Consider the following 23,816-nt stretch of genomic DNA (forward strand, 5'->3'; position numbering starts at 1 on the left):
CATAAGAACAGTTACTCTAATTAGAGGGATGAACTTTTATTTCTCTGGGCAACTTGAATATGACATTATTATCCTTTTTATGAGCTAACCCACAGACCTTTGCTCTCTCTTAACTAGGACAGTCACCACTTGCTGCTTGCACAAATGTCAAATCAGTTATCAATTACCTACATCTCCATATCCTGAACTTTTCCTGACATCTTACCCTGCACTATTATATAACCACTGGGCTCCAGTTTCCTAAGGATCATACATATACAAGTACGGATTTATCTTTCTCTTTCAGCCAAGAGCAAGAAGGAGAAAAGCTCAGTTCTCCTTTTTTACCCTGATAACTAGCTAGCTAGATATCCCTTCCCAAAGTTAGGATCTCTTATGACCTTTTTAAAGAATAAAATTTCCCTTGAAGCACAGCTATGCTGGTTATAAAGAAAAATTAGACGTTATATGCCAACTTATATCGATAAATTCTTAATCTTGCTTCTCTGAAATTTGCTATATTTTGCTCTATCATCATCAACTTGGGCTTTTTAAAAAAAAATTCAAAAAGGAGCCCCATGATTACTCAGAAGTTAAAAGTTTGAGAAGTTAATTAATACCATAGAAGACTCTAATAAAATTCAGTGGGAGAAGCAGATACACCTAACAAACTCAAGAGTAATGGTTCAAATTTCACTTTGGTCACTCAGTCATTAGACGTTACTTTGTTCATTGTTTCTGGTGGGAGAAGAATATTTTTTACTTTACAGAGGCACTTAAGAGTAATAAAAATAAAGAATTTTTAAAATGTGAGCTGCTCAAACATTAATCAATAACGATGAAAAAGAAATGTTCAACTTATAGCACAAAGCTATTTCAAATGGGAGAGGGGGAACAACATACAAGAGAAACCAACATGGTAAATAACATGTCACTCTTTCATATTTTTAATCCAGGGAACAGTAAGAAATTTAAACCCTCTAGAACATAATGAATAAATATGCCTGGAAATGGAGAAAAATTTCAATAGTATCAAAAGTTTCTTCTGATGCTAAGGAAGCATCATATAAATTTATCAAGTTTTAATCTCTCAAAGATTCCTTCTCCATATATTTCAAATTCTCACCATTACCTAATGAAAATGTCATTATATAATTGCTCTACCTAAGTCTTAGAAGTGAGATATTGGAATGATCTCATTACAAGTACCTGACATGTCTGTATTACCACTGAATTTGAAATATCCTAAAATTAATAGTCATTTAATGCCATAAGTAATAAATGCAACCAAATCAGTTATTAAAATTTTCAATCAAAAAGTCTCATTTTCTCTATACATTTTTGAAATCTTCATTATCATCATTTGTTTTTTTTAAATTTAGAGCTTCTAATAAAAGGAAACAGAAGATCTCACTACTAGGAGTATATACTCTAAGCTTACTGACAGCAAGAAAAGATGACTATGTACAAAAACATTCACAGTGCTATCATTTGTAGTAACAAATTCTGGAAACAAAGTATGTGCCCAGTCATTGGAATAGCTGAGCAAACTCTGACACATGAATGTAATGGTATACTATGGTGCCATGTGGAATGATGAATGTGGTGAATTTGCTTAAAACAAACAAACAAACAAACATGGATATACCCTTTGACCCAGCAATACCACTACTGGGTCTGTTTCCCAAGGTGATTAGGGAAAAAAGAAAGTCTATATGTTCTAAAATATTTATAATGGTTCTTTTTGTGGTGGCAAAGAACAAGAAACTGAGAGGATGCCCATCTATTGGGCCAAACAAGTTGTCACATATGATTGATGGAATACTACTGCACTATAAGAAATGCAACCAGAAAAGCTAGTTGATTTTAGAAGAACATGGGAAGACTTGCATGAAATAATGAAAAGTGAGCAGAAACAAGAGAATGTCCATACAGTAATAGCAATGTTGTTCAAAGAATAATTATGAACAACCAAATAATTCTGAGTACTATAAATATTCAAATCAACTATAAAGATCTATAAAGGAAGATGCTATCCACCTCCAGAAAAAGAACTGATAAACAGAAGTAAGCATAGTATGGTTTTACATATATTTATAAATTTGTGTCAAATGGTGGCCTTCTCTAGTGTGGGGTGGGGAGGAAGGGAGACAGTTTGGAACTTAAAATGTAACCAAAAAAAATTTAAGTTAAAAACGAAACAAAACAAAACAAAAAGCATGGAAAGACATGTATACAGTTATGCAAAGTAAAGAAAACAGCTAAAAACAACATACAAAATAACTACAACAGTGTAAATAATGCCAACGTGCAGAGATAACAAAACTCCGATCAACTACAATAGCTAACATTAGTACTATACTGGCCAAATTAAAGGACATATCCCTTCTTTCTGTTAATTAGTAATTAACCTTTTTTCTCAGGGAATGTACTTTGTGAGTGGGTTTACTTGAGCTTTTTTGTGTCAAAATGTCAAGAAATTTATAAACATAAATAAAATAAGAGTTGAGGTCATCCCAGTGACAGGAAATGAATGATGAAGGTAGAGTCAATATTTCCTAGTTTACCTTCATCAACTCTAAGACCATAGCAGATTAATGAAGATGTATAGTCTCTGGCTTTCATAAAATCTGTAAACCTCCCCTAGGCTCCAGGGTTTACAGGATTTAAGCAAGGGGTTGAAAAAGATAACATTTCATTTAGACTCCGTAGGTTAAACACTACACATTAAGCTTGGAATCTGGCAGAAGGCATAACCAAGTAAACAATTTTTCAGTCCCACTCCCATCCCACCTCAGTGTCAGCCCACTAAAAAGCACAATTTTCTAAAGTAGCTAGCTCAATATTCTTATGGTTCCTGATAAAAGATTTGGTTCTAATGTTCACATAACACATCACAGCAAGACAGGACAAGCACAGAATCACACAATAAGAGTTGGATGGGATCTCAGAGGTTAACTAGCTCAACCCATACCTCAAAAGAAAGCCCCTCTCTCTATAGCATCCCTAACAAGTGATCATCTTGCCTTCACTTAACAAAAAGTGGGAACTACCCCCAAGGTAGTCCATTCTACTTTTCAAAAACTAACTATTAACAAGCAAGGTTTGATGCATATATGTGATGCATATTGCTAGAATCTTTTTGGAAAGTAATCTGATAGAGCACTAAAACTTCCATTTTCCTAAATGTATTTCTTAGTTTATATCATAACTTTTGATTCAACAATCCTATTATTATACCTATGCCATAAGAGTATTAGCAAAAAGGAAAAAAGCTAAGCTAGCTTATTCAAAGATATTTATAATAGTATCATTTGTACCTTTAAAAACACCAGAAAACAACCTACAGTATGACAAACTGGAATGAGCACTGGATTTGAGGTCCAAGAACCTGAGGTTGAATCTTGGTCCTGCTACTGTCTACCTAAGTGGCTTGGGAAAGTTAACTTACCTTTCTGGTTCTCAATTTCCTCATTTGTCAATTAAGTGGTTGCATTCAGTGATCTCTAAGGTTCCTTCCAGCTCTAAATTCTATGACCCTACAATCCTAAATGTATAATTTGGGAGTGACTAAACAAATTATACTAAATTAATGTAAGGAAATAATACACTGCAATTGAAAACAACAGCCAAGGGGTCAACATGGTATAGTGGAAATAATGCTGGCTCTAGACTCATAAGACCTTGGTTCAAATCCCACCTCTGATCCTTTGTGACTGGGGGCAAGTTACTTTAACCTCTCTGGGTTTCCTCATCTGTAAAATGAGGGGGTTGGATTAGGTGGCTCCAGCTCTAGATTTATAATCCTGTGAACAATCATGAGAAATATAAAGATGTACAACGTAAAAAACACAGTAACAAAATAGCAGCACACACATTTATGACAACTATAAAGAAGGAAAAAAAGACATAAATACTTGCTGAAGACAGACAACACAGAACGGAACAAAGGGAGGAACGGTTAGATTTGTTATAGAAGCCTTTATGCTAAAGACTTTTTTAAAATTCTGAATGTTAAGAGTAAATTTAATTGGCTTTGTAATTAAAGCTACATTCATGATGAATTATGAAGTAAAACATGTTGCATGCTAACAGTTGTATTGCTGCTACTTACATCTGCCTTACTATGTTCATCAATGCATTCTAGTTTTGTTTTATTTTAATGAGTGAAAGACTCTTTTAGGGGATGTTATCCCAGCGGCCTAGGTGCCTCATGATTTACCAGGGTTTATAAAAAATGCAGAAAGCAAATTATTTCAAAGGCCAATTTGGGCTGCACCAAGAACAGACTGTCACGTTACATCTATACTCTCATAAGCTCTTAGCCTCTGGAAGTCAAAATCCTTCTTCCTCTCTGACATCTGGCTCAGGTAGGGATGAGCTAGGATTTACCTTGTCCTTACAAGGCCTCTGGCAATTCTGTGCTGCACACACTGCATTCTCATCATCTGACTCCTCCGCTCCTGACCAGTCATACTTCGAAGGGATGTCCAGCACCTTCTTCTCCCTCTTCTTCTCAGTATTTTCCTTCACAAGTTCGACCTTGGCTGCAGCAGCCTTCTCCCTCTTTTTCTTCCTTTCCTCTTCCTTTGCCAGTTTCTTGGCCAATTTGTTCAGCTCCTTTGACTTGTCTACACTCATCTTCAACTTCTTCTTCTTTGGTTTGTCCAGTTTCTTTAGGTCCTTGGACCTCTGCTTCCCTTCTCCAAAGAGCTGCTCAACTTTTTCCAGCTTCCGCTTCCGCTTCTTCTCAGAAGAGTCCTTTCCTTTTATTCGCAATGGTTTTTCTTCCATACTGTCATCCTTTAGGGAGATAAAATTAGAAATTTCATGAAAATCAGGAGCTTTAAAATATTTCCACAATGTGGAACAATAAAAAAAGCAATCAGGAATTGTGAATAAAAATTGACAAGAACTAGGGACGGCTAGGTGGCACAGTCAATAAAGCACTGGCACTGGAGTGCCCTGAGTTCAATTCTGACCTCAGACACTTGACACTCACTAGCTGTGTGACCCTGGGAAAGTCACTTAACCCCACTGCCTGGCAAAATACAAAAAGACAAAAGAAAATTAGCAATAACTAAACAATAAAACATGCCTCTTTCCAAGTTTTTAGGCTTCCTAAAGGAAAGAAATTAAAAACTTTTAAAAAGAAAAAAGATGAGCCCAAATGGATTCACAAGCAAATTCAAAAAAACTTAAAGAAGTAACTCCAAATTACACAACAAGATATGTAGGCTAACTAATTCCCTCTATGGGGCAAATATGATATCGATCCCTAAACTGTCCAAAGATATAGCTAAAAAGAAAACTATAGACCAATAGAATAAATGAATGAAAAGCAGGCAAAATCGGGGAAAACATGAAATAAGATTAATAATCATTTAAGAAGGTACATAAAGGAAATTTGGGATAGTAAAGTAATACTTACAGAGCGAAGTTTTGAAAAACTAATGAAAGGAACTTGAAAACTGGATTGGACCTAATTTAAGGGCTATGTAGGCCCAATTTCTAAGCTATATATATAGATATATATATATATATATATATATATATATATAGATATAGATATATACACACACAAAAGTTATAGCATAGTTTCCAAAGAATGGCAGCTGCAATGTTCCACTCCTGATAAAAGTTTCTCTGTTCTTTCTCTCTCTTCCCATTACCTTCAATCTTGCCTTTTCTCCTACATATGTTACTACTTCATTTCACCACTCCCTCTACTTATGTTTTATGCCTTCTAACAGTTACTCTTAGCAAAGCTTGGTAATGTGGTATACTAAGTGTCAGACTTGAGTCAGGAAGACAAGTTCATATTCCTCTTCTGACACTTAATAGCCAAGGGCAAGTCACTTAAGTCTCTTTAAGCCTTAGTGTCATCATTTGCAAAATGAGAATTGTAATACCTTTAACACCTGCACTGTATAAGGATGCTGTGAAGTTTAAAGGAGATTATTAAAATATATGTAAAGCACTTTGCAAACCTTCAAGTGCCACACCAATGTTAGTTATTATGGCTTTAGGTCCACTGGCAATACTCAGTATTAATGGGAGTGTTATCATCTAAAAGTAAGTTTTAAATCTGTACCTCCATGACATGCAGGAATCTGTCCTCAGAGGGTGGATGTGTGGCCTGTAATATCCGCCAGATGTGTTGAGTCTCATCCAGAGATACCTCTAAGAGATCACCAACCATCATAAGTTCCTCTAATTGAGCTTTGGCGCCAGCTGATAACTCCAACACTGGAGACTCCAAACTTCGGGGCACCAAAGGACTCTTTCTAGGTTGTTTCCTTGGAGTACTAGAACCTTTGCAAGCAGAGACAATGAGTTAAAAAGAAAGAAAAAGCATGAGAAACTATAATATTTATGACAAAGAAATTTTGTGCAGTGGAAGTCTTAATCCTGGTAACTACAAATATATCATTATGGATTAATGTAAAAATAAAATATGAAATATATAAAATTACCCTTGCTCCAATACCCTGTATCCAAAGTTCCTTCTATACAAAAATGATTATAAAAAGATCCTCAGGATTTTGAAACTATTTCTTTTTCCACAAACAAATACAGAAATTTCTTAATATAGTTTTGCTCTCACCATATTAGGGATGTAGTTATGCTTCAAAGCAAAGTACTCATCCTCTGAATGAAGGGATAAAAATGTGTGTGATCTACTCTAGATTTCACTACAGAGATATAAAACTCACTTTACATCTCATTGGGGTGTGTCTAAGGTTCAGAATGCTACAATTCCAAGTCAAGAACACAGTAAACCATTTTCATAAGTATACATTAAAGACTAGGAAGCAAATTATTATTGGGTACTACTTTCTTTTTCTTTTCTTTTTTTTTTTGGCTAGGCAATGGGGCTAAGTGACTTGCCCAGGGTCACACAGTTAGTAAGTGTTACGTATCTGAGGCAGGATTTGAACTCAGGTCCTCTTGACTCCAGGGCCAGTGCTCTATCCACTGCACCATCTAGCTGCTCCCTTCCTTCAAGTACTTTATCACACAATCCCAATGATTAAATTTAACAAGATGAAATGTAAAGCTCTAAACTTAGGTTTAAAAAATTCCATAAGAATAGCAGTTTATGTGAAAAAGATATGAAGGTTTTAATTGACCCAAAGCTCAATAAGCCAGCATTACCAGCTCACTGATGTGGTTGTTTAAAATATATATACATACATATATAAATATGTATGTATATATGTGTATATGTATATGTGTGTGTGTGTATACATACAAAATATACATATATTTGGGACGCAGAATTATTCATATCAAGGGAGATCATGGTCTCACTGAGTTCTACACTGACCAGAAAATGTTCAGAATAGCGCTGAGTTCTGAATGGCATATTTTAAACAAGAGAATTAACAAACTGGAAAACGTTCAAAGCAACTAGGACAGTGAAGAGATCTAGAAACTGTCTTATAAAGAAATGAAGAAACTAAGAATGTTTAGACAGAAAGAAAAAAGAAGGCTCTGGCACAAAGGATGGAGGCAGGAGATGTGAGAGTTAAACTCTATCTTTTAAAAGAGGGCAGTGAGGGGCAGCTAGGTGGCGCAGTGCATACAGCATCAGCCCTGGAGTCAGGAGGACCCGAGTTCAAATCCAACCATAGACACATAATAGTTCCTAGCTGTGTGACTCTGTGCAACTCACTTAACTCCAGTTGCCTCACTAAAAATAAATAAATAAATAAATAGATAGATAGATAGATAGATAGATATAGATAGATAAATAAGTAAATAAATGAATGAATGAACGAATAAATAAATAAATAAATAGATACAGAGGGCAGTTAGACTTATTCTAAAAAATTCTATAACACTAGGAATTATAATTGAAACTTTTAGATCATCTTTCACTACATTCAAGTGATATGTACTACCATTTCCCAATGATTCAAGGTAGCGGTTTTGACTAGAAATTACAGTTAGTACATCGATCTGCAATCACATGACAATTTATATGGCAAAATTTTGATCAACTGTAATCAACACAATGTCTTTCTCTTTTTGGCTTTAGGCTCATCTCCACCCCACATATATAAACAGAGGAGTAATACCTTGAGAACAACTCTTTGAAGCAGACGAATAGGCATGTTCAGCACAGAATGATGGTGCTGTCCACATATGTGTCACCACCTCCTCAGATTTGATGGGGATCTCTTCATCACAAAAGAGATTGGGTTCCAAGCTACTAGAAGACTTTACACTGGCAGTGTCCTAAGGAAGAAACCAAAACAGTGTTATCATTATACAGTAAGTGAATTTGGCTTTTGGCTAAATTATGGCTAAAGGAAGATTTCAGGGCTGTAGCTTCCTGTAGAAAACATCAAATTTACAGCTTTGTGTAGCACACTGAAAAATAAACATTCCTGGACAATGAATGGCAAGCTGTATGGTATTAAGTAAAAAAACAACAAAGCTTCTTCATAAATTTATACAAAAGATCCAGTAGTAAATTACAATTAGGAATACTGATTTCCACATCTTACAAAACAATATTGTTGCTACTTCTGTAACAGATAAAGAGATTGCAGAACTTAAAAAGAAATGGCTTCATTTAAAATAGGAAGAAAAATTCTAGATATAAATTCTTGGGGTGGGGGAAGATGGAGAATTCACAGAGAAAAGGATTGTTCTGCTATTTTCAGAGGCTTTCCAGTGGCTCTTAGCATAGAATCTACCTGTTAATATCAAAGTCACATAAAATTTAGCTCTAATTTAAAAAACCCTGAAGTCATACACTTTGCACCAATCAAGTTATAGTCTACAATGTGATGAATGAGAGAGAGAGTTCAAGTTATCTTGAATAATCTCAAATTGAACATGCCTGGAAACTCTTTTAGAAGTCATAACTAGTTATAGAAAAAAAGTACTGGTGAGAAAAGGCTTTAAAGGTGATTCTGGAAAACGATGTCTCCAGTTAATACCACTAATTAAAAACCTAGAAACAAGAGAAACAAGGATCCTCCCCATATGAGAATCTAACTTACAAAACATCAAACAAGGGAGAACTCACAACTCCTATCTTATATTCTAGGAGCTTCTTATCAGCGACTGGAATATATTCTCTCTTCTTTGATTTGGGTTTTACTCATTGCATTCCCATTCATGTGGTGGGATTTTCTGCTAAACTTTCAAACTGAAAGGACAAGGACCAAAAAAGAATGATGAAAATGAAGGTGGTGGAGAGTTTAACAGAAATGTGTAAGTTAAAAAAACAATACTCTTCTGAGGGAAGACAATTTCAGTCAATCCTATATAAAGACGGTAAGACAGACAAAGGTAATTAAAAGACCAAATTTTATCAATGTGAAAGCCATGTTATAAATGCTGATGCACTATTGGCGGGCCCTGTTAAGTGGTCCATCCATTTAAGGAAGCACTTTGTAACTTGATCCAGTAATAACCCTGAGAGTGGAAGGGGAAAAGTATTTATATAGCACCTGCTCTGGATCAGGCAGTGTGCTAAGCATTTTACAAATATAAATTATCTCATTTGATCCTCATAACAACCCTGTGAAATAGGTGCTTACTACTGCATTTTACAGTTGAGGAAACTGAGACAAAGAGGTTAAGTGACTTACCCAGGACCACACAGCTCGTAGGTGTCTTAGCCTGGATTGTAACTCAGGTCTTCCTGACTCCAGGCCCCAGGTTCTATCCACAGTGCCACCTAGCTGCCCTCTAAGCTTCTATTAGGCTTATATCCCTAAATGATCTAAGACACAGGAAAAGGACCCAATCGTACAAAAATATTTACAGCAATACCTTTCGTTTTAGGAAAGAACTGCAAACAAATTAGGGTGCCCAATAACTGGAGAAAGGCTGAACAAATTGTGATACATTAATATAACAGAACATTATTGTCCCATAAAATGTCATGAAAAGGACAAATTCAGAGAAACTTGGGGGAAACTGTATGGACTGATGGGGAGCGAAGTGATCAGCCCCAGAGAAACAATTTACATACTGACCTCAACACTGCAAAGGACAATAGCTTTCAAAGCCTCACGAACTCGGGCCAAGACAGCGAGCAGTCACGACTCCAGAAGAACGATGATGAAGTGCACTTACCATCTCTGGACAGAAGTAATGACAGCTGGTACGGCGTGTAGCACACAAACCAATCTGACACGCAACCAGCACAACACTGATTTGTTTTGCTTGATTTTATTTCTTTGTAACAAGGCACAGCTTATCTTCTCAGCCATGCAAGGACCTAAGACAGCTCCAAAAGACTCACAATGGAAGATGCTATCCACATTCAGAACTTAGGAGTCTGAGTAGATGGAAGTGCACTATATGCTCTCCTTTTCTTTCGTTGTTTTGTTTTGTTTCTTCTTTCTCATGGTTCCTCTCATTGGTTCTAATTCCCTTTACATTATGACTAATGTGAAAATACGTTTAATACGCACGTATAAGTAGAGCCTATATCTGGCTACAAGCTGTCTTGGGGAGGGGGGAGGAGAAGAAGGGAGAGAAAATTTAAAACTCAAAATCTTATGGAAGTGAATGCTGAAAACTAAAAGTAAATTAATTATAAAAAAAAGAGAGAGAGCTTATATTGAGGAAAGAGTAGTCTTGGGGTTAAGCGAGGCAGAATAATGGTGATGCACACCAAAAAAAAAAAGAGCACTGATGAAATACATAAAAGAATGCATATTAGAGAGTAGAATAAAACCTAAAAGGGGACAACAAAGATAACTGCTTACGGTTTCATATACAATCCTTTTTATTGTTCTTTGTATATAGAAATGTTCATCTGTAGATAACTTGTCAAGGTCATAATACTGGAAATATATTTTTTAAAAAGAAAGGCATATCACACACACACAGACTTAAGGATCTTCCACACCAACTGATTTAATACTAAGTGGAGTTACAGACTCAGTTGGAACTAATATCCTGAAAGTTTATTATCCTCAAACAATTCTTAAGAACACTCCGAGGTGCTCAGCGGGAAGGATAAACATAAAAGAGCCTCCATATTAAGGATATGCCTTCTATTGAGGTGAGCAGTCAGTGCCACCTCCTAGGACTTTGTTGTGGTGCTATTTGTTATTGATCCTATTCCTAATCAATCACTCTGTACATATGAGCATTTGAAACATGCTTATGATTATATGGCCAGGGCAGTTAGAATAAAGGGTCAGCAAAATGTCCAAAAATGAGATACCTCTAAATACGTGGACAGAAGCATCATTAAGGAATGCACACTTTCAAGGAGAATGCTCCAATGACAATGGAAGAAGGCTGAAGCAACAAAGAAGTCAACATATCACTATATCCATCAGGACTATACTCAAGAAACCAAATTTTGCTAAGTTACACATTGTGGTAAACAAGGAATCACTGAACTCACTCCTTCCAATCATTTCTGAGTCATCAAAAGGTGCCTATGAGCATAAGTTAAGGTCCTTTAAAGTTTTTTTAAATAAAATTTTATTGATATCTTTTATTTTTACATCATTTACATTTCTCACTGTACTTCCTCCCTTTTCTATTCCCAGAAAGCCACTTGTTATAACAAAGAACAAAAAAGAAAAAAAATGGCTGAACTAAAGCCACTGAGAAAAGTCTAGCCTTATCTGTAGCATTTCACATTATAATCCTCTACTTCTTACAAGAAGTGAGGAATGAGCTTTCTCATCTATCTTCCTTGGGGCCATGCTTAGTTACCATAATTTCACAGAATTCAGTTAGTTGTTTTGTGGTAGGTTTTTGCATTTACAATGTAATAGTCATTGTGTAAACTGTTTTCCAGGATCTGCTGACTTCACCTTGCATCAGTTCACTGAGGTCCTTCCCATGCATCTCTGTATTCATCATATTCACTCTTTCTTACAGCAAAGTAATATTCATGAACATTTGTGAGTTTTGCTATTACAAAAAGTACTCCTATAACTATTTTGGTGTATTGGGATAGAGCCTTTCTTTTTGTCATCTGTCATATACCTTAGGGCATATGCCTAGCAATGCAATCTATGGGCCATGAGCATTTATGGCAGTTTCTCTATATAATTTCAAATTACTTTACAAAATGGTTAAAGTAATTCACAGTTCCAACAAATAGAGCATTATTGTCCCTCTCTTCCTACATGAAGTTAATGGGAAGGGAAGTGAAACAAGACACTTATAGAAAATACCATTAACTGGGCAATTTGAAAAATGGCATGACAGTTGTGGTCAGAATTCTGTTTCTGCACAAACTACTCCAACCTTTTTCTCAAATGAATACAATCCCCTTTCCTTTAGGGAAGATACTAAACTCAAATCATTATGATCTAGAAATTATAACAACAAAGGAAAAAATCACCAGCTTGATGGCATGGCTTCAGTTTTATAGCCAAATGTTCCAAAGTGAAGAACAATCAAATGAAACCTTTACTACATAACAAGTGCTCACTCAATTGGCAAATGCCTAATGGGATCAGAATAATAAAGAGCTCAGGGATGCCAGAATCAAAATAAAATTAATCTTGAAGCTCTAGGATTCTTGTCACTATTCTGCCAATATGCTTAACCCTCAGAAGTACTGCTAACTCAATCAAACACAACTGGAGACTTTTTGAAACCTTCCTCCCAAAAACCAGGAAGGAAATTCAGCACAGTGACACCACCCAGCACACAAGAGATCCTATCCAAGAATCATAAAATCTCCAAGTTAGCAGTTTATCTAATTATCTAATCAGATTATCTAATCCAACACATCCCTAAATCAAAACTGAGACAAGCCAATTGATCCATAGCTCAGCTGAGCCAAAACTGATCTGTAGCATCAGAGTCACACAATGACCAACTAAGGTTTGCCTTTTCAGCTTACTGAACTGCTTTCAAGCAAACTTCATCACATATAGAGTGTCTAGCCACTCTGCATCACAGCTGGTGATAGCTGTTTAACTGTTATAGAACATTACACAATGCCAAGTATGACCCCTTTGGCTCCAGTACTAAAGGATCTTTATCAGGTTTGGTCTAGATGTCAGCTTTTTTTTCTCTGAATGCTGTTGAACTGGCATATTAGTGAGTGAATGAAAAAGCTCTTATTAAGGGCTTAGTATGTGCCAACCACTACATTAACTCCCTTCCAGAATTTGCTGGTTTTCACAATATGCAGCAGAAAAGGTCTTTGATTTCCAGCAAGTAACATTCTATTCCCAAAATATATACTACAGTTTGTGAAGTCCTATACCATTTAGGGGTTACATTAACCTCTAATCTGTTCATTATGTGTGTCGCTGTCAGCTAAAAGTAAGGTGGACAGATATCCTGGGCAGTCCAAGAAAGCAGTAGACACCAAACCAGAACCTGACAGTTTACTAAAAAGTCACTCTCTCAGACATCTAGATTATGAGTCAGAGTAATTCCTTTAATGGCATGCTGTTATTAGTACAAGTTTGAGCAATCAAATGAAATGGAATGGCCTGGGAATAGGTCCTATCATTAGTCTTGATTTCTGTGATCATGGTGTTCAGATTTATTCATAGTTACACTATAAATCCAACCTTTTTGAAGGATCTTATAATCCATACAACTGAAGGTTCTTTCATGAAGAATTAGAATTCAGGTTTACCTCATGAAAATTATTTTCTAGCAGACATATTTATAAGGGTATATGATGGTTTTAATTTTACATTTTGAGAGTTTTACTGCAGACGGAATTCACATTCTTAAGACTGAGTGGTACCCACCTGTTCTGCAAGGAAAACAAGAGAGAGTTTAACAAAAAAAAAAAAGTTTGGTAGTTCTTTGGCAGGAGCCTCCCAACTACAAAAGCAACAGCATTCTGATTAGGTGCGCAATTGTGAAACAGGGCTCATTCTGACCCAGCAAATTTTTCTTTTCAGGAATAGATGCCACTGCTAGCTAAAAAGCTGAAAAACTAGGCAACTTACATTAACGAATAATGGAATACAATTCAGTATAATGCTGACATTCTAAAAGGACCCTCTTACCACTAATATGGTGTAAGTATAAAAATAAGTATATTGATGTCAATATAGTCATTGAAATAATATTTATCTTCCATATATCCTTACTATGGGACTACATATTACCTATCTTTGAAATAACATGTAACTTGCATCATGAAAACAGGATCTGAATAAGAGGTTCAAACAAACTGGACAAGATCTCCTAATCCTAAGACAAAATAGTGGTAAACTGATATCACAGAAGTTTTAAGGAACTAAAACACGTGCTTTCCCCAGAGTTTCTAAACATCAAGTATAAGTAACTTTAAAAATTGAGATTTAAAAAAAGACAGCATGACTTTAAACAAAACACAGAATATAAAACATCTTTTCCATTATAATTGTGGGGTAGACTCAGCTGAGAAAATAATTTTTCACCCTTACCTATCAATGTCTTTAGACTATTTAATATGTCTAGTTGGTATCCATGTTCAATATGACCATTCTATTTAATTACCTTCATATCATAGCCATATGTCTCCCGAATATCTTCATCAGAATCTGTCTCTTCATCATCATAGTCCATGGTTTGTCGAGGGGAGGATGACACACTGCTTACCACCCGATTAAAAGCAGACTGCTGGAAACCAGGGAGATGTCCCTAAGTATAAACAATGCCAGGATGAAGAAAGAAAACTTGTGAACATATACATGGAAATAAACTATATTTAGGGCCGAGGGAATAACTTAGGGACGGCTTCAATTGCTAGTGATTACATACTGTGTTTGTGATTATAATGCCAAGCTATCCATGAAAGAAATCTATATGATAAAATCTCACTAGAATGAATATTATTATAAAGAACTCTGCATAAAGCTATTTCAACTCTCAAAATTACACTTAGAATCCTTTAATTCGACAATACGGAAATAGTTTTAGTTTTATAGTCCAAAGTACAAATATTGTACTTGCATTGTTACAGATTTCTCCAGGAAATAATTCTGTAACAAAATCTTTCTTTGATTACTATTCACGTAGCGGTCACTAACCAAATTACCTCCTGATACACATGGGAAGAGAAGGTAGGTGAACTAAATATAAACTAAACTTTTACATTTTGTCCTGCCGTAAAATAACAATCTCTCTCTCTCCCCTACTTCCCCCGATCCCTTCCTCTTTCTCTGAAACACCTATCTACCGATGTATGTCAGCATCAACTTTGTAATTTATAGTCTATAAAGTTGCCTATCAGCACTGAGAGAGTCACTGCCTTGCCCAGTATGCATCAGAGGTAGGTTTTGAACCAGTCTTCTTCATGAGCCAGAACTCTACCTACTATCCCATACAACCCTCTGAGTAATATCTGTTAAAGATTCATGCTTCTGTGTCATGAGACTAATCCCACTTTGTTAGTTAAAGCAACCAATATGTCTTAAGTCATAGGTATAGTTGTACTGACCACTAAAAGGGTCTTGGTGACATGGGTAACTGAATTATTGACTCACTGACCAGTCATCTGCTTTTTGTAAAATCTAGCTTGGGTGGATTCAAACCATTGATCTTGGCAAGCAGAGAGATGATTCCATAATTACTTTGTAGTAATTAACAAATCACTGCTTCCTCTCTAGGCTAGATGGTAGAATAAAAATATTACATTTCAGACTTAATTTACCACTGACACAGAGATGAATGCCATCATTTCAATTCAGAAAAAGGATGAACATATTATATTTACCTGTAAGTCAGGGTTGGCTGCTGCTTTCTGGAGTTCTGCACTGATAATCTTTTCAGTTTTCTCTCGGGCAGCCTGCTCCACCATACGCTGGCTTAACACAGAAAGTTTGGCCAGAGCAGATGACAGTTCATCTGTGGCCAGTGCCTGCCTTGCTCTGTCTTGCCAACTCATGGCACGTTCCGTCAGGCATTGGAGGGCCTCTCCTTCAGGCAGTCGCACAGGCAACTTCTGCAGGGATACTAGGAGAGACAGGATGGTCTCTAGGCGGGGCCTTCGGGAGCGCATACAGAGAGGGCACAAAAATTTGACTTCTTTGGCCTGCCAGCTGGATCCCTTTTTCTGGGAGCTTGTTTTGGGAAGGGGTACACAGCTGCTATGGAACCAGTCTTTGCAGAGCTCACACTGAAGCATAAACCCACTTGCTGTCTTGCGGCAAATACAGAATTTCACATCTTCAATCCGATCCACCATGGTGATCTTAGCTAAATTAGCTGCCCTGAGGGAATGCATGGCTTCAATTTCTTTCTGCTCCCGATCTTTGAATACTGCCACCTGTGCAACATAAACATTTTACTGAAAAAGGGAATCATCATAATACACAGGAGACACAGCAAGGTTGAACTTAAAGCCCCATTTTTAGCCTCAGAGAAGTCTAGTCATCATTCCATTAAAATCATTTCAAAATCTATAAATTAGGGAGAGTTTCATCCATCTCTGATGACTAACATGATATCATTGAAAAATGGTTTAAGCTCCCCTTGATGAGGGTCTAAAAAGTAAATCCAGTAACATCCTTCAATTTCTACAGAAAGTAGCATGACCAAACCTGACCAATTACAACTATTTTTCCAAAACTGGAATCTGTGTTTCATAAAACAATGGATAGAGTACTATGCCCACAGTCAGGGAGATTAGAGTTCAAATCCAGCCTCAGACCCTTACTAGCTGTGCGGCACTGGGTAAATCACTTAATCTCTGTCTACCTCAGTTTCCTCAACTGTAAAATAAGGTTAATAATAATGGCACCTTCCTCACAGGGTTGTTGTAAGGATCAAATGAAATAATTTTCGTAAAGTGCTTAGCAGAATACCTAGCGCATATAATTCCCTTCTATTGAATATAATCTCAAATATATTTTCCTTTTGAATACATTTCTAGCTTATTACTTTTATCAGGAAGATTTTAGAAAACTTAAAAAAAGGATAGTTTCAGTATGTGACAATACACAAATGTGGAGGAAGATGTTGGTGAAAGCAGCCATCAAATGAATCTTATTCTTCTCTGAAATGAAGGGAGGGATGAACACACATATGCATGTGCATGCACACATAAAGAGTATAGAAATATAGCAAACTCAAGAGGAGAGCACATGGAGGTTCCCCAAGAGAAGATAATACTAAAGAGGGAATAATACCAAGCAAAATAAACTTCCTAATCCTGAAGTGGGAAACAGAAAAGCAAAGCAAAAAAACCTAGAAACTAAGGAGGCAACCATTAGAAAGAAACTGAAAAAAAATCATCCCTTCTCAACTTCCCCAAACTCCCTTCCCACTACTTTCTCAGCTGAGAACATTGCCTCATATATTCCTGAAAAAAATTGAGGTCATTTACCAAGAGCTTCCTCTTTTCCCATCCTCCTCATCTCATATCACCTAGACGCCTTTTGCCATTATCACCTCCCTCACCGTAGTCTCACATGAAGAGAAAGCCATTCTTGCCAGAACAAAACCCTCTACAAGCATACACGATTCCATTCTGTCCTGCATCCCCAGCAGATTGTCCCTTTTATCATTCCTCTCGTGCTTATCTTCCATCTCTGTCGACTGGCTACTCTCCTACTGCCTACAAATACATGTCTCCTTTATCCTCAAAAATCCCTCACTATTCATCCATCCCCATGAACTATCATCTCATGTCTTCTCTTTCTAGCAAAACTCCTTGAGAAAGCCATTACAATCAATACCTTCACTTCCCTTCCTCTCACTCTCTTAACAATCTAAAGTATTGCTCCCAATCTTATCATTCAACAGAAACTGATCTCTCCAAATGATCTCTTAATTGCCAGACCTATTGGTCTTTTTCAAATCCTCATCCTTCTTGACTTCTCTGCAACATTTGATACTTCTGATCAGCCTACTCTCCTTGGTGCTCTCTTCTCTCTAGGTTTTTGTGACACTACTCTATCCTAGTTTGCTTGCTACCAATCTGACTACTTTCTCAGTCTACTTTGCTGAATCTTTATCCAGGTTATACCCACTAATAGTGGATATCCTCTGTGGCTCTGGCCATCTGTTTTTTCCATCTATGCTACTTCACTTGGTTATCCCAAAAGTTTCCATGGATTCAATTATCACCTCTATGGTTATGATTCTCAAATCTACTTTTTCAGCACTAACCTCCCTGCTGGCTTTCAGTCCTGTATCTCCTTTTGCTTATTAGACCTCTCAAACTGGATGTCCTGTAAACATCTTAAATTCAACACATCCAAAACTGAAATCATTTTTCTTTTCTACTAAACCTTCCTCTCTTTCAAGGGTTCCCAAGTATAGTGCAGGGTCCCAGTTCCAGCTCCTAGACCATTCTGCAGCTTATATAGCTTCAGAGCAGGGCAAGAATTCCAGCCCAAAGGGAAACCTAGAATATGAACTAGAGCAGAGCTTCCTAGCTAGCTGACAGTGGCTGGGTCCAGAAGTTCTGAAACACCAAAAGAAGCAAGCCCACCAGCATGTATATCAGCCCCAAATCTAGGTCAAGAACTTGCAGAACTCAGACTAGGCAGCAAATGATCAGACTTTGCCTTGGATTAGACTACTTTAGGAGCACTGATATCTTGCAGGTCCCCAGCCTAAGCTATTGCTGAGATCAAAATAAAACAACACACAATACCCTGAGAAAACAGTAGCAGGACCAGCCCAGACATTCCCTCTGGAAGGTGAAAAGCCTGCCCTAACATCAAGTTCAAAGTCAGGAGGCAGGCTGGAAGAATGAGGATATAAAAAAGGTATTATGGTGACAGGGACACTCAAGACATAAACCCAGAAGAGAAAGACTCAAAAACATCTAAGAAAAGCTTCAAAGAAAAACAGAGTGGGCAAAAATTTAACTAGAATCCCTAGAAGAGATAAAACTTAAGAGTTTTAAAAAAAGTTATAAATGTTTTTATGATAGTTCTAGAGGAAAAGTTTGGAAAAGAAATAAAAGCTATAGAAGAAAAAACTGGAAAGAGAATTAACAGCTTGGCATGAGAAATACAAAAGCTTGCCCATGCAATAAACTCCTTAAAAATTAGAATGGACCAAAAAGAAACCAATGACTCCATGAGGCAATGAGAAATAGTAAGACAAAGTCAAAACACTGAAAAAAACAGAAGAAAATATAAGGTATCACATACCAAAAAAAAAAAAAACCCTAACTTCAAAAACTGATCAAGAATAGACAAAATTAAGAATCACTGTACCTGAAATACATGTCTCCCCCTTGTGCCTCCTCCCTCCCCCCAAAAAAAAAGCCTGGACACGATATTTCAAGAAACCACAACAGAAAACTGCCCAGATCTAAAGTAAAGATAAAAAGAACCCATCAGTCACCTCCTGAAGAAAAAACCAAAATGAAACTGCCAGAAACATTACAGTTCAAATCCAAAGCTTCCAAGTTAAAGAAAAAATAACTGCAAACAGCCATAAAAAAAGAATTCAAGTACCGAGGACTCAAAATCAGAATTACACAAAATTTAGCAGCCACTACATAAAGGACAGGAGATCTTGGGATATGATCCCTGACAAGGCAAAAGATACCGGCTTATAGCCAAGAAAACTTAGCCAGCAAAACTGAGTATAATCATATAGGGTGGGGGAAATGGACCTTTAATGAAATAGGACTTCCAAGCACTGTTGATTAAAAGACCAGAGATTCATAGAAACTTTGAAATGCAGACATAGGAGTCAAGAGAAACATGAAAAGCTAAACATAAGAAACAATCATAAAGGACTAAACAAGAAGAAACTGCTTATACTATAATATAGAAAGATAACACATGTATTCATTATGAACACTATCATCAACAAAAGTCATATGAAGATGCCAAAATGCCTAAGAGTGGTTCTTTTATGTCTTTATGATCTATAAAAAAAGACTTGGGGGGGGAACTAGGTGGCACAGTAGATAGAGCACTGGCCCTCGAATCAGGAGGACCTGAGTTCAAATCCAGTCTTAGACCAGATACTTGACACTTATAGCTGTGTGACCCTGTGCAAGTCACTTAGACCCAATGCTATGCCAAAAAAAAAAAAGAATGAAAAGAGTATGAAAGAAAAACACACTTTTTTTGTGGAGAGGGGCGGGGGGAAGAGGAGAAGGAAATTTATCTCACATGATCAGGATGTCCATATAAACATGGAGGAAGAAGTGGGAGAACTGGGTAATAATTGAACCTCATACTCAACTGGTTAAAGGCAGAAAGACCGAAAAACACAAATGGGTATGGAAATACATTTCACTTAAAACAGGGAAATGGGAAGGAAGAAGAGAAAAAGGAATAAGGGAGAGTAGATTATGAGAGAGATTAGCCCTAATCAAAACAAATTCTACAGATGCACAAAACTATTTACAGCATCTCTTTTCAAGGTGACAAAGAACTGGAAATCGAAGTGGAGTTCATCAATTGTCAGTCAAATGGCTAAACATATTATGGTATACAAATGTGACAGAATACTATCATTAACAACTGTGTCTCCAAAGCACCTACAATGAAGTATGTTCTCCTGGCAGAGAGGTGATGATGTCAAAGTGGAGAAAGAGATATATATTTTTTGATATGGCCACAGTGTGGATAGTTTTGTTTGACTACATTTACTTGCTATGAGGTTTTGCTGTTTTGTTTTGTTTTTTAATTCTCAAGGTTGTTAACTAGGAGGGGAAGAGGGAAGAGTTAACAACAGCAGTAACAAAAAGGTCACTGAAACATTTTTAAATGCAAAACAAGAGAACAGAAGGAAGCACAAATAGGAAGGAGAATTCTGAAAGTAACATATGGGATTTATTATAACAACACATGGAACTTTTTAATTCTAAAAAATAAGCAGTATGAAATGGAGATTTACGGTTATATATTTTTGTGTTGTACTATGTAATGCTCCTTTTTAGTGTTAAAGTTCAAAATAAAAAAATTAAATTATAGGGGCAGCTAGGTGGAGCAGTGGATAAAGCATCAGTCCTGGAGTCAGGAGGACCTGAGTTCAAATTGGGCCTCAGACACATAATACTTCCTAGCTGTGTGACTCTGGGCAAGTCACTTAACCCCAACTGCCTCATTGGAAAAAAAAATTAAATTATAAAATAAGGAACAAAACAATGAAAAGAATAGTTTCCTTTTTCTGTAACCTAGATAATCAAATATATTGAGTTCCTACTATGCTGTGTTAAGCAGTATGAGAGATAAATAAGTAACATAAAACAAGATCCCCACCCTCAAGTATATTCCTAATTGGATGATAAAAGGGATGTTTTCAAAGAAACCACCATATGTGAAGCAATGAGAAAATTAAATATAGAACTATGTAGTATTTATGCACAATAGAAGTTCGAAGAAGAGAGTGAGCAATGGAAAATATTAAGAGGAAGCAAGGTCAAATTTTGTTTTCTTTCTTAAAAAAGGAAAGGGTAGTGAGAGAGAGAAGTGCCCAATTATGTCTGAAGATAGTCTATGCAAAGAGATGATTGTAGTTGATCAAGGACCCTGAAAGATGGAGTACAGAGTCCAGATGGAAGAATTAACTTTACAAGTGGATGGATATAGGGGTAGCTAGGTGGCACCGTGGATAGAGCACTGGCCCTGAAGTCAGAAGGATCTGAGTTCAAATCTGGCCTTAGACCGAACACATGACACTTACTAGCTGTGTGACCCTGGGCAAGTCATTTAACCCCAATTGCCTTTAAAAAAAAAAGTGGATGGATAGATGGACAGATGGACTTCTTCCTTCAAAATCTATTGGGAAGGCAAACAAATGTACAGACACATGCAGCTAACTTTCTCATGTCTGTGCACACATACACACAATTCTATTTTAAAGACAGAATTCTTCAAATGAGCCCCTTACCACCACTGCTGTATCTCTAGTTTCCTCTAACCCCTCTTCCAGATCACTCAGAGGATCAAGGTCAAGATCCTTTTCTTTCTCCTTCTCCATTAGTTCTTTTACTTTTTTTCTTCGGTTCTTGCTGCTTCCATAAACACCAATATCAGTACGAGGACTCAGTACCTTTAAAAAAAAAAGTTATGAAAAGTGGAACACAGAATAAAAACTGAATAAAATTTGAATAAAAAAATTGAAAGAGAAAGAATTCTATCCCTACACAAGATCGTTTTATATTAGAGGCCAATCAAAGCACACAGATATCTGTCAGGCCAGTCATCATAAAAGTCTCTTCTCCTTTACCACAACAAAAAGGACATGAATACATCCATAAGAGCAACAGGCAGCTAGGTGGCACAGTGGATAGAGTGCTGGGCCTGAAATCAGAAAGACTCCTCTTCCTGAGTTCAAATTTGGTCTCAAACGCTTAGCTGTGTGACCCTGATCAATTCACTTAACTCCATTTGTCGAACTTCGTCATCTGTAAAACAAGCTGGAGAAGGAAATGGCAAACCACTCCAGTATCTCTGCCAAGAGAACGCCATATGGGGTCACAAAGAGTCAGACATGACTCAAAGGAGTGAACAGCACCAACAAATACAAGCAGTAGGTAAACCTGCATGAGGACCCAAATTTCATGTCAATGCCTGATACTAGTACATGGGGTTCTTAAACACCTGACTTAAACAGATGGGGGAAAACTGTCCTTGAATATATTTCACACAAAAATAATATACCTACAATACCCAAAACCTCAGATTCTGAACCACCAAAGAAAACAGGTGGAAATACTGTCTCCATCCAGCAATACTGCTGCTCACCTGTAACAGTGTATGGCTAGAATTCTTCTTAAGAAAGGTTCTCCCTGTACGTTCTCTCCATGCCCGTGCTGCTGCTACCTGTGACTCCACTTGAGGCAATGCATCTAGTCGTACTGGGATAGGCCGTCCCTTGGCAGACAAGCTTTCCAGCTGCTCAAGGTAAGCATAGTTGCTGCCATTCTGAAAAAAAGAAAGACCTTTTCACTTAGTACAACAGTCTACTGTTGAAAAATATTTTCAAAGAGTTTGGAGTGAATTTTTTCTATCATTCCACTGATGAATAAATTAGAAAATGTCTGCATTTTACATGAGACAAAATTGTAATTAATAAAAATCAGAACACCAGGGGTTGGTACCAAGTTGGCGCTAATGCTGCTGGGAAAACAAAATCATTACCAGAATATGGGCAAGGCAAGAGGCGAAAGGTAAAAGAGAATTCTCACCACAGTGCCTTAGCAGGAACTTAAAATATTTCTTGATTAGTTGTTAGGGGGAAAGGACTGAGCTGAAGTGAAATACAACAAATTAAAGAGTTAAGCTAGATTCCTATGAAAGAGATGGCTAAAATATGTCTGGGCACAGAAATAAAAAATGATAGTGAAAAAACTGGGGTAAATTCATCCAGAAAAGGAATTTTAACATGAAATTAGGAACTGTACCTGGAGAAGTAGATAAAAAGGGTCTCAATTCCTCAAGGGACTTGGAGCAGAATCAGAGTAGAACAAAAAAAGTGACCAGACTTCAGTGTTAAAATTAAGCTAACATGTTAATAACTACACCACACAGCTACAATTTACTGGAACAAAAATAAACATAAAAGATATCAAAATCAATCAACAGATATTTTTTAACCACTTATTATGTGCTAGGCACAAAACTAAGCAATGAGGATACAAAGAAAAAGGAAAAAAAAACAGTTCCTACCTTCAAGAAGCATTCTAATGGGGAAGACAACATCAACACATCAGAATATATAAGATAAATAGAGAAGAGATGGAAGGTATCCTTAGAGGGGGTGGTACTGGCAAGCTGAGAAAACCAAGGAAGGCCTCTTGGAGGAGGAGGTGCTTGAACCAAGTCTTAAAGAAAGCTAGAGATTCTAACAGTCAGTGGTAAGGAGGAAAAGCTTTCCAGGCATGGGAAACAGCTCACATAAAGGCAAAGAGACTAGAGACAGAGCAGTGTGTATAAACAACAGCAAGCAGTCTG

At 36.8% G+C, this 23,816-nt stretch overlaps 1 protein-coding gene across 1 annotated transcript in view; it reads right to left on the reverse strand.

The window, feature by feature from the left end:
* KDM5A (lysine demethylase 5A) overlaps window positions 1-23,816 on the reverse strand; it is a 107,673-nt gene that overhangs the window by 10,896 nt on the left and 72,961 nt on the right. Inside the window, 7 exon segments of the mRNA XM_021001451.2 lie at window positions 4,372-4,782; window positions 6,074-6,294; window positions 8,064-8,223; window positions 14,437-14,580; window positions 15,656-16,207; window positions 21,751-21,912; window positions 22,608-22,787. Of these exon segments, the coding sequence (XP_020857110.1) occupies window positions 4,372-4,782; window positions 6,074-6,294; window positions 8,064-8,223; window positions 14,437-14,580; window positions 15,656-16,207; window positions 21,751-21,912; window positions 22,608-22,787 (1,830 nt within the window).

This window comes from Phascolarctos cinereus, unplaced genomic scaffold, assembly GCF_003287225.1.
Source record: "Phascolarctos cinereus isolate Bilbo 61053 unplaced genomic scaffold, phaCin_HiC Scaffold_1;HRSCAF=81, whole genome shotgun sequence".
NCBI classification, from domain to species: domain Eukaryota; kingdom Metazoa; phylum Chordata; class Mammalia; order Diprotodontia; family Phascolarctidae; genus Phascolarctos; species Phascolarctos cinereus.